General features: G+C 41.1%; 1 protein-coding gene across 1 annotated transcript in view; it reads left to right on the forward strand.

Moving 5' to 3' along the window:
- LOC148351486 (disheveled-associated activator of morphogenesis 1-like) overlaps positions 1–8,121 on the forward strand; it is a 52,000-nt gene extending 43,879 nt beyond the window's left edge. Inside the window, exons 25-26 of the mRNA XM_088354321.1 lie at positions 28–198; positions 3,702–8,121. Of these exons, the coding sequence (XP_088210447.1) occupies positions 28–198; positions 3,702–3,911 (381 nt within the window). The 3' untranslated portion in view covers positions 3,912–8,121. The remainder of the gene's footprint in view (positions 1–27; positions 199–3,701) is intronic.
- Positions 8,122–12,172: the final 4,051 nt, after the last annotated feature.

A 12,172-nucleotide genomic window follows, 5' to 3' on the forward strand; every position in this document is an offset into this window, starting at 1 on the left:
TTGCATTGTCCCTTTTTATGGTTCAAGCTTACCAAAGCTTTGCAACATTTTGGAGAAGACACATCCAAACTTCAGCCTGATGAATTCTTTGGGATCTTCACCACGTTCATCTCGTCATTTTCAGAAGCTAAACAGGCAAATGAGGACATGGCTAAACGCAAAGAGGAGGAAGAAAAACGAGCACTTATGGAGGCTAAGGTTTGAGAATGTTGGCATTAATTGCATTTATTCTTGTATTCAGAAGGAAATTATTTTCATACATCTGAGTGCCGATTGCAGTTTACCCAGATCACGCAAAAAGATACCAACTGTTGATTCTATAAAGATAACTATCAATCGCGACATTTTGAAGGGGCTACACTTATATTATTATTAGCGGTTAATTTATTTGACAAAGTAGTAATTGGGTCAAACACCTACATACAAGCACACATTAATTGGGGAGGGGGGTACGCAGACTTCTCGTAGAGATGTTTTACAGTTGTTACGCACATAGTATAAGCGTGGTGACTTGGGGTCCTGGGGTCATGGGAAAGAGAATGAGAATTTGCCTTGCTGTTGCATTCACGACATGTTGCCACCTAAGTCAATCAGTGAATTATTAAAAAGGACAATCGATAAATGTTAGAAATTTTGAGTTCAAACAAATACAATTGTATTAAGACTTTTCAAAATTGAAGACATTTCGATGCCTTATTTTTAGAATTAAAAATTCAATGCCTTTCTGAGGATCTGGTGCAGGCCTGCCTCCCCTTTCAAAGCAACCTTGTAATGTCAGTGACCCCGTGAAGTGTGTTTTAAGTACCTGCAACGCAATTTTCTATCAAGGCAAGGTACTTAAAGTTTTATATGAAGAAAGTTCTCATCTAGCTGGCAAAATGGGACAATTTCATTAAACATGCTATATTAGAATACTCAGGATTAAAGCATCTTGCAATTAAACTCACGGCAATGTAGGTGTAAATCATGAATCATAAATCATCACACAAAGTCAAATTACCAATCTTTTGATTGTGTGCTAACTTTTGATTTTAATCTTTATTCTTAATCCATCTACGTATGTCATTTTCCTGATACGAACTGGGACTTTGTTGTTGGGATGCGCACTTGTTGATAATTTAGGGATTATCACTTGTGAGGCCTCTTTTCATAGTTCCTTATTTTCCTCTTGCTGAGGTTTTTGAGTTTTTCCTCGCCCACATGGAGGTTTAAGATCAGGGAATTGTGTAATTGTAATCTGTGCAGTCCTTTGAGACATTTTGTGGTTAAGGGCTATACAAATAAATGTGACTTGACTCAACTTGGTGCGCGTTTTTGAAGCTGTCCATCAGGGGACTTGGAAAAGTGGCATAGTTCTGTCGAACAGGGGCATAGAAAGACGGGCATAGTTCCTTTCAACAAAGGGCATTGTTACTCCAATAAAAGAGGGGCATAGTTTCTTCTTTTTGACATCTTTACTGTAGCTTGTGTTGGTAATCAGATAATCCTAGGGGCCTAAGTCCTCCTTGTTGTCTGCAACTGGGGGAGGGGTGTATTGGTGCATATAAGTAGCAAGGCATCACTCTACAATTGTACAGCCAGATGTTGTTTTCTGCCTAATCTACAGTATGATAACTGCTTTGGATAAATTATATTTTGTATTCTGCATTTCACAGCCTGATACTGAATTGGGCCTCATCAAAAAAGGACAATTTGGCTTTGAATAAGTCATGTGCCTTGAGTAGTATTGGCGGTAACGTGTTATCAAGATCTTGATGTCATTGACTACTAACATATAGATGCTCTTTTGAGCAACTATCAAAACTATGTGTACTAATAAAGAACTTGGTAGTGTCGGTAAAGTTATCATTTAAACAAAACAATGAGTTTCTAACTAGTTAGATGTCTGAAAACCAATAGTGTTTTTGCTCCATGCCTGAGATGCCTTGTAATCCAAATATTTGGACTGAATTATATATGTTAAAATAGATGGTGGTCATTGATCACAACACCAAACTCGGTAGCGTTTGGTAATGAAAATGTATAATGCTTTCATTATTAGTGACACTAACGAAAGTACAACCAAAGGCGAGCAGAATGAAGGATATTTCCATCTTAGTCTGGTAGAAAAGCAGTATGCTATCATGAATTCACTGATCGGTGGAAGTTATACTAGCTGGCTCGCAAAACTATCAACCGCATAACGAAACCTGCAAACGCAAATCATACTTTCATAAAGTGTCAGCACTGCTGTTATCACGCTGTAGCACTTTAAAGCTAATGCCACATGGAATCCACAGGACAACTGTTCACACCGCATTTTTTGCCGCTGCGGCGCGTGTTCAGAAATATGCACAGGGAGGGCAGAAGGGTGTCATCAGTTCCCAGAACGATTGCATTAGGCATTACTCGCTCGCACCTGCTCTGGAGATTACGAAAATGACAGATACAAATGAATTATGCCTCATTCGTTTCAAACACTCGGCGAGTCACGTCATAAATAGACCAAGTCTCATTGCGCCTCAAAGAAGGAAGGACTAGGCTTGCATTTTCACTCTAGAACAGTGGCTGGGAACCCGGTCTTCGAGGGCCGCATGACCTGCATGTTTTTGTAGGTCTCTCTTCTTCAACTCAGGTAATACCAAATACCAGGATCATTAACAAGCTCCTGCCAGCTTGATATCGAGCTGATGATTTCTATCACCTTAATTAAAGAAGAGGAGCCTCCAAAAACATGCAGGACATGCGGCGCTCAAAAGCCGGGTTGCCCAACCTTTGCTCCTGAAGTATGGTTGATATTTTTGAGTTCTTCAATTTACAACACATAAAAATAAAGTTTGCCTGTGACAAAGTGTGAAAAATGTTGTGAGAAGCTGTAGGGAACTGTTCAGAACTATTTAATGATTGCTTTGGCGCCAATTCAGATTCAAATGCCTGCCTCGCCCTGACTTGCTTACCTGAAGTGAGTTGTTTGCTCGCAACATCCAGTGGAAAAATTTGAAACTGCAGGTGCCGTCCTGTATAACACTTGGAGAGCTAAACCACTTTCCGTTGCACAATATTTTGAAAATAAAGTCAGTAATGCAAATTAAGTGCAGATTGTCTCACGCTGGCTCTGATGCCGTATTGACAACGGAGTTAAAGGTTTTGTTCAGGAACAGTAACATGTTTACATTTTTGGTTGCAACTTGTTGCCCTCAGTCATGACTTTATGTAAATATGTGGTGTTGACACAGAAGTGCACACATTACCACACAAATTACATCTGGCGTTTTCCTTTCTGTAGTTTAAATTCAAAAAAATCTCCACACCGCGTTGTGCTTTTTGTTTGCCTCTGTCATGTTTAGCTTCTAGTAGGGGCCAGCGCAGTGATTTGGTCCTCTCTTCTACCTGGCAGGCAGGATGAAGCAGCAGGCCAGGTTGGAAGGAGTGCTAAAAGCATGCCTGCTGTCAGTCACACACACAGCCATAAATTTGGTGTGGCCAAGGGTGCTAGGTGAAAGAGAAGGGATGTACCATTTAAGTAGAGGAGCGGCACTTTGAGGAGATTAGTGGAGGAGTAACGTTTTGATATCAGGACAATAGTATTGTCCCCTACAAGTGCTTTCTCAGTATCGATAATCTCTATCTTCATCGCACGCTATACATTTAACACCCTTTTAAATTCTGCATTTTACAAGGTCACTGTGCGTGTTTAATATATGTCTTTTTCTTTTCTCCAGATGAAGAAAGATCGGGAGCTGAGGGCAAAGAAAACTCATATAAATGTGGAGGGAGAGGAAGGGGGTGAATTTGATGACTTGGTGTCAGCACTCCGTTCCGGTGAGGTATTCGAAAAAGATCGTTCAAAAATGTTACGCAAAAAACATCGGCGACAAGAGACTGTCAACAACAACAACAGGGAGAGACTCGCATCTAAACTGGACCAGTAATGAACACAACATCTCTGTAGGACAATGATTTTTGCATATGGAAAAATTAGTATTCGACCTTTCTGTTTATTGAACAAAGATATAAACGATAGGGGTGGGCAATACTATGAATTTTGGTATCGATCCGAAACAAGAAACTACAGGTTATTATCGATAGTGCAAGTAAAGTGTAAACACAATAGAATCAATTTTAAAAATTTTAATGTATGAAAAATCTTATAACCCACGAACAACATTAGTATACTGATAATCAAAATAGGAAGAAAGTATTGATACCAAAACAATAGTATTGTAAGTACTTGCTGAGTATTAATAGCATGAATATTTTGATTGTTCTGCCCACCCTTAATAAATGCAACAATTGGTCTTACCTCTCATATTTGAGGTGGACTTTGAATTTAATGTACAGTGCCTTGCAAAAGTGTTGGCCCCCAGTAACACTTTGAGATAATGCCATATTTCAGGCTTCAAAAATATAGATTAAAAAATTCAAAATATTTTCTTAAAAATAAACAACATGTGCGACACAATGGTGAAAAATAACCAAATGTATTGATCATTTTAGATTGAACTAACAAATAGAAAATAGAAAAGTAGGCGTTGCAAAAATATTTGCCACCTTCGAGTCAATACTTTGACAACCTCATTTTGCCACAGGTCTTATGCACATCTTGAAACATGAATATTTGCCCATTTTTTCTGACAAACCAGCTCGAGTTATTTAAGGTTTGATGGTGATCGTTTATGTAAAGCATTTTTCAGACATTTTCACAAATGGGATTGAGGTCTGGACTTTGGCTTGGCCATTCTAACGCCTTTATATTGGTAGTATTAAACCATTCCAATTGAGATTGTGTTCTATAAGATTGATGCCTGGACTTTGGCTTGGCCATTTTATCTATCTATCTATCTATCTATCTATCTATCTATCTATCTATCTAACTTGGTCATATCCCTCAAGAGGGGTGACCGACAGCAAGACAAACACATAACAAAGAAAATAAAAGGGGAAAAAAAATACCAAAAAAACACACACAAAAATGTTTGGACCCTGGCCAACCCAATTGCCCAAACACCTAAACAAGTTAGGCACCTCGGCACCTAAGTTGGTCATGCTTTCGTCCCTCGAGATGAAATGGGACACCAGAAAGCGGCCATGTCACTCGGGTCAGGGTGACACAACACACTCTTTGGTTCAACAGCAGGGCCCGACAGCTTTCACTGGTTTACCCCTGCCGCATCATACAGGTGCCCAGCCCATCCTTAAGAACGCGTCCAAAATCCACTATCCTTTCACAACACCTCTCCACTCCTTCCTATCACCAACAAGAGCTCTAGCTTCCATTATATTTAGACCTCTTTCCTGCAGTGCACTCATAACACCATCCATCCACGTCAATCGCGGACTTCCTCTTGGTCTCCTTCCATTGACTTCTGCTCTGTAGATCCTATTCAACATTCGCTCCTCATGCATCCTCTCCATGTGTCCAAACCAACCGAGTACTCTCTTATCCACACGCTTGCTCAGTTCCAAGACTACTTCCCTGTGGTGAGGGGCACTCTCCTCGTGAGAGGTCAGAGAATTCTCCCACCATGGTCCGCTGTGTGTCGTAAGAGGCGACTAAAGTGGATGGAGCAAGGGGACTGGGGATCCTCTCCTCTCTATCTCTACTCCCCAAGAGACAGCAAGGCAAAGAAAGGGGGGCGGGAGACCCAAAGGTCTCGCAAACCTTAGTTATAGGGTCACTAAATGTGAGAGGATTTGGAAGTAAAGCTTGGCCATGCTAACACCTTTATATTGTCAGTTTTGAAAAATTATATTGTAAATTAATTTATTGTTTAGGGTCGTTGTCCGGTTGGAAGGTGAACATGTGCCCCATTATCAGGTCAGCTGCAGATTTTCCAACAGATTTTATACCAGATTCGCCCTGTATTTGGCTCCATCCATCTTCCCATCAACTCTAACGATCTTTACAGTACCTGCTAAAGGAAAGCAACCTCAGGGCATGATGCTTCCACTACCATGTTTGACAGTGGGGATGATGTTTCTGCAGGGTGATGTGAAGTGTTACTCTTACGCCAAATGTAACACTTTGCCTTTCAGCCAAGAAAGTTCAATTTTTGTCTCATTTTACCAGAGCCTTGTTCTACATCCTATTTGTTTCTCTTATGTGGCTTCTCGCAAATACCAAGTAGGCCTTTTATGGGTGTCAGGGGTGACCAGAACAGAGCAGGAGACCCCAGAGCGTTCGTACAATTCTTTATTTGGGGGAAGCGTACAGGGTTAGCGGGAGACGCGATGACCGTCGAACGTCAGCAGCAACGCCGTGAAGACAGCTTCGGGACACGTAGCCAGTCGTAGCGTGGGACGGAAGCAGGTCGAGTTTACCGGGACTGAAGAGAAGATCGTAGCGTGGAACGGAAGCAGGTCGGATCGGAGGCATGCAGAATCAGGTAAACAAGTAAAAAGACACGGGGAAATCAGGCGAGTCAAACGGGGTAAAAAGTAATCCTCCGACAAAGAGTTCTCCGCGTAACGCGTTTAAAAAGGGAGCATTAACCAATCAGGAAGCACATTCCAGCGTGCCACATGATTACCCCAGGTGGCTTCACTTGGGTAATCATGACAATGGGATCCTTTTAGAAAGGGCTTTCTTTTTGCCACTTTTCCATAAAGGGCAGATTTATCCAGAGTATGACTAATAGTTGATCATGAATCTCTTGGTTGCTTCTCTGATTAGTTTTTTCCTTGTTTGGACTGAAGGTTTAGAAGGACGGCCAGATCTTGAGAGTTTTGCAGTGGTTGTATGCTCTCCTTAATTTGATATTATTGCTTGGACCGTGCTCCAGAAGATGTGTAAACATTGCAAAATCTTTTTGTATCCCATTCCTGCTTTGAACTTTTATGTAATTATATCCCCTAAGTGGCTGGTGTGTTCTTTTGTCTAAAAAGTGCTGTCTGTTCTCTGAGCACATGACAGAGCAGGTGCATTTAAAGTGAGACTTAATGACACACAGGAGGACTCTGTTTGCCATTGTTAGTCATTTAGGTTGACATTGGATCATTCAAAAGTCATCAGGGAACTTCTGGAGTCAGTTGGTTGAACTGAAGAAAACAGAACTATATTTTGCCACACCTACCTACTTGTTGTTGCAAATATTATATAAAATGTTGGAATAATTTGGTTCCACGTCACCAATGTGTCCCACATGTTGTTGATTTTTAAAATTGTATTTTCAGTTTTTAGCTTTAAGTTGCCTGAACAAAAATGTTTCGTGAGGGCAAGACTTTCACGAGGCACTGTACATACAAAAATGTCTCTTTCCTAATTACTTTTCAGATATTTACTGTAGTGTGCAATTTATCTAATTTATCAAAGCTTGTGAAGAATTTGGTTATGCAATGTTGTGACAAATAACCAGGTGGATGGTATCCGTTTTATATTTTTTGTTCTGGCTTACAAAAATGCTAACAAAAACAACAGCTGTTGTTTATATTTTAGTTCAGTAGGTATAAAGCTGTGTCAAAAATATGTCCATAACCTGTTTAGCAGTATTGGAATTTTATTTGAAATGTGTTTTTGGACATAGATAGCATTTAGTTTCACTTATACAATGCACCGGTCATATTTAGCATTGGGCAATTTTCCACTATTTTCCATAGTTGCCAATGAAGTATATTAGGTAATTATGTACTTTTTTATTTGCTATGCACAGAAAAACATCCGTCAAACACAAAAAAAAAACACAAACCCATTGGTTGCAATCACCATTCAGTATTTAACATTTATGTTGTTGATCACCTGATTACAAATTCGAGTGTTAGAGCTAATTCCTTTTAAATAAATTATTTTTTTTTCTTAAGGGGTAAAATATTTAAAGCATTATTGTGCATTATTGTGACATCAACACACCCTGGGGCAGAGCTGTGGCTGTATATTCAGACCGAAAGTCCATACTTATATTATTCCGAAGCATGAGCAAACTATGAGAGGCCGTTTGAGAAGTAAATCATAATTGCTCTCGCATATGTTGGTATACTCTCGCACATGCACAACTATACTCTCATACAGACATAGTCATACTTATGCACAAACAAAACTATACTCCTTACGATGCAAGTCATTTATTACATCTTGTATTTATATGAAAAATTGTAAGGTCATTCTATTTGGTGAATGTGTTTCACTTTGATATTTATTTTGATGAAGGTAAGAAAAATAAAAAATGAAATAAATGATTTGGGTTTTCAGATTCATTCATTGTTTTAGCTTTTGACTTTACAGTACACTGGTTGAAAATTATCTTTATCCACGCTGAAATGTGATTTTTGATATTTGACAGCTCTGGTACGTGTAATTAATTTTGAAAAGTAGTGGAACAAAAACAAAAGGAAAGAAAAATGTACGTGCCGTGAAGTTGAGGTGGCAAAGATTGACGATGAATGTATGAGAACAACCTCATATTGACCCTTGCACACACGTGACCTAACCAAGTGACGACACCGTGACAGACGGTAGTAAACAGTCGTACACAGTGGACGAGGCCAGTAAACGGTAGACAACGACCACAAAAACGCAATATTATTCAACACCGTTGGCAACGACTAGTCAAATGAATATTGTGCAGCTGTCAGATGATGTGGCTCACCTTGTCAGAAACCACAAAGAGCACTATTAGAAAACTGAGGATAGCATTAGCAATGCTAGCTACCGGCCCATACAGTCTTCCTCCTAACATATTCTTACATCTGACCGAATCATCCAGTCTGCCTGACTTCAGTCCACATAATCTGTACTTTTATACTGTAAACTGAGTATCCCCATACACCAGTGCTGATCTAAAAGTGTCTACAAGTTTGGATGCTTGCCAGTTCTTCGTAGCTGGTACGCATGACTGTGCTTTGCTTTTCCGACAAATGCATAATAATATTTATTTTGGCGAAACGATGCTTTATCCTCTGAACATATGCTTACCGTTTTATCCATTGGTAATTTGGCAGTTCATTCCTGCATGATAAGCTTTATGGTAGAGCATGTTTCAGGCCTCACACGGAGTAGCCGGTATCCAAAAGCTACTTTTTATCTGTTTTCTTTAGGGTGAAGAAGACAGAAGTCGTGTCTTGTTTCTGTGATGGAAGCTTATAATTGTCTCAATAAATCATTAAAGAATATCACATTTACACACAAAAACAATTGACCAAAAAACATGTTAAGTACTCTTGTTTAACCTTCAGGAAATTACATAAACCTAGGCGAAAACACATAAGCAAAACTTGTATTAAATTTTAAGCTAAATTCGCTTATTGAAAAAATCTGGAAGGAGCCATACAAAACATTACAAAATAGTCGCCAGACCGCCATTTTATGGTTTTTACAAAAAAACGTAAAGAGCCTTGTTTTGCCCCTCAAACAGATCACCTGGCGATTTTCCAAACAAAGATTCAATTTACACATTCCAAAAATTCCCCACAATCCTTGTGACTAAATTGTAGTTGTGTTAAACATTTTACGAACCTGTTTTTTTTTTGGGGTAAAGAAAAGACAAGAGTCGTGTCTTGCTTCTGTAATGGCAGCGTATAATTGTCCGAAGAAGTCGTTACACAGCGTACCATTCATAGGCGACGCGCTCCTTGAGTGGTCAGGTTTGCAACCTGGACTCTCAAACCAATATGGCTTCTTTCCCTTATCAACAACAGATGAGAAAAATAATACTTTCAAACTTTTGACCATAGACATAAATATTTAATGCATCACAAGCAAATAACAGTTTTCAATAGATGTGATATTCGAAAAATCTGTTCGTCGATGTAGTAAGAAATTGCAACAGTGGGCCACTAATATTAGCTAGTTAGCACTAGCTAATTTATTTTATTGAGTGTGTTTGTTGTAACTTGTACCTAGGTTACATAAAACTGCTAAGAAATACATCAAACGTACTTTGTAAAAAAAAAAATGCTCGCTGCAAATCCTGGACTAATTTGAGGGTTGGGAGCCCTTCCATTTGATTTGAAGATAAACATTGCCATTGTCACGGTCGCCATGGCTACCAGTCTGCCGCGCCCCCGAACTCAGCTGCAGCAGATCAGCTGATTGCTGGTCTGCTATTTAAGGCTGGATTTTGGGTTTGGCGGGCGCTGGCTCATTACACAACCCCAGGTCTGTTATGCCTTGTCCTGTTTTAGGTTTAAACATTTTCCGTCGGTTATGCCTTGTCCTGTTGAGTTCGTGCCGGAGGAACTCTGTATTGTTCTGTTTTGGTCCCGGAGTATTGGGCGACTTTTATTTTTTGTGAATAAAAGTTTTTGGATCGTTACGCAATTGAGTTCTCCCTTCCTGCCTCCTGCCTCTGTTCTGGTCCGATCACTCCTTCGACCCCACCACGCCTCGTGACAGAATGAGCCAGCCACGACAAGAACTCAGCGAACGATCCCAGCGCGATTTGGGGAGACCTGGAGAACGCAGCTTGGCAAGCGCCCACTGAGTCCGACTTCGACTCCCTGCCCGTTCGAACCACGGCCCCGCCCGTCGTGGCCATTGCTGTGCCTCGAATGGGGTCCCGGGAGGAATTGACGCTTGCCTGTTCGACTCTAATGCCTGCCTGCCCGACTCCCGTGCCGATTGCCTGCTATTCAGTCTCCCCTGCGTGCCAGTCCGACTCCGTCTCTGCTGCCTGCCAGTCCGACTCCGTCTCTGCTGCCTGCCAGTCCGACTCCGTCTCTGCTGCCTGCCAGTCCGACTCCGACTCAGCTGCCTGCCAGTCCGACTCCGACTCAGCTGCCTGCCAGTCCGACTCCGACTCAGCTGCCTGCCAGCCCGACTCCGACTCAGCTGCCTGCCAGTCCGACTCAGCTGCCTGCCAGTCCGACTCCGCTGCCTGCCAGTCCGACTCTGCTGCTCCGGTTTTGCCGGTTCTGATTTTGACTCTCTCCTGTTTTGCCGGTTCTGATTTTGACTCTCTCCTGTTTTGCCGGTTCTGATGTTGACTCTCGCCTGTTTTTGCCAATTTTGTCTGTCCTCTGTGTTTGCCGGTTCTGATTCCCTGTCTGTCCTCTGTGTTTGCCGGTTCTGATTCCCTGTCTGTCCTCTGTGTTTGCCGGTTCTGATTCCCTGTCTGTCCTCGTGTTTGCCGGTCCAGTTTGCCTGCCGCCCCCCCCCCAACCCTGCCGCGCCCCCGAACTCAGCTGCAGCAGATCAGCTGATTGCTGGTCTGCTATTTAAGGCTGGATTTTGGGTTTGGCGGGCGCTGGCTCATTACACAACCCCAGGTCTGTTATGCCTTGTCCTGTTTTAGGTTTAAACATTTTCCGTCGGTTATGCCTTGTCCTGTTGAGTTCGTGCCGGAGGAACTCTGTATTGTTCTGTTTTGGTCCCGGAGTATTGGGCGACTTTTATTTTTTGTGAATAAAAGTTTTTGGATCGTTACGCAATTGAGTTCTCCCTTCCTGCCTCCGTTCTGGTCCGATCACTCCTTCGACCCCACCACGCCTCGTGACAGCCATCTTCTGTCTTAAAAACAGATACAATAGAATTCCAAATTGGGTCCAGAACCCTGCTGATTGGCAAAGCCCAACGCAAAGCAATAAATCGTAAAAAGTCGTGGTTATATTCTTCTGTCGTGGTTATTAATATTTGTTTTAACTCAAATGCTTATTCGAGTGCTGTCTGCTAGGGTGCTTCTTGCCATCTCTCATGGCGCTTATTCTGCCTGGAAAGGCAATGTGACGTAAAGTGCAAAGGGTCAATAGAACAAGAGTAAAATACATCTTTAGTGGGATAGGTATATTGAGGAATAAACTTACAAAAATAATCTCAAAAAAGGGCAGTGTCAATTATTTATTTACTACAATTAATCAAACCATAAACACGTATTTTGGCGGAATTAGATCACAATTTTTTCTAACCCAATATGTAAACAAAAGATTAATTTGACATTGATTCCTGTGATTTTAACAGCATATTTTCTTGTAATAATAAAATAAAAACACTTTTGCTATTGAAAGGATATTGAGCACATAATGATCAAAATAACGTGTTGATCAAATATGTTCTTAACATTTATACCAGAGGTGGACACTTTGGTCCCCGAGGGCCTCATTTCCTGCATGATTTTTGTACATTCTCTGCTCCAATACAGGTAATTTAAATCACCACGATCGTTAAAGAAACCCCTACCAACTTGAAAACGAGCTAATAATTTGTATCACCTCAGTTGGAGACGAAAAACCTCCAAAATCATGCAGGACATCGCCATAGGGCCCT

Source organism: Urocampus carinirostris, chromosome 15 (genome assembly GCF_059441175.1).
Source record: "Urocampus carinirostris isolate Australia breed hairy pipefish chromosome 15, RoL_Ucar_1.0, whole genome shotgun sequence".
Classification (NCBI taxonomy): domain Eukaryota; kingdom Metazoa; phylum Chordata; class Actinopteri; order Syngnathiformes; family Syngnathidae; genus Urocampus; species Urocampus carinirostris.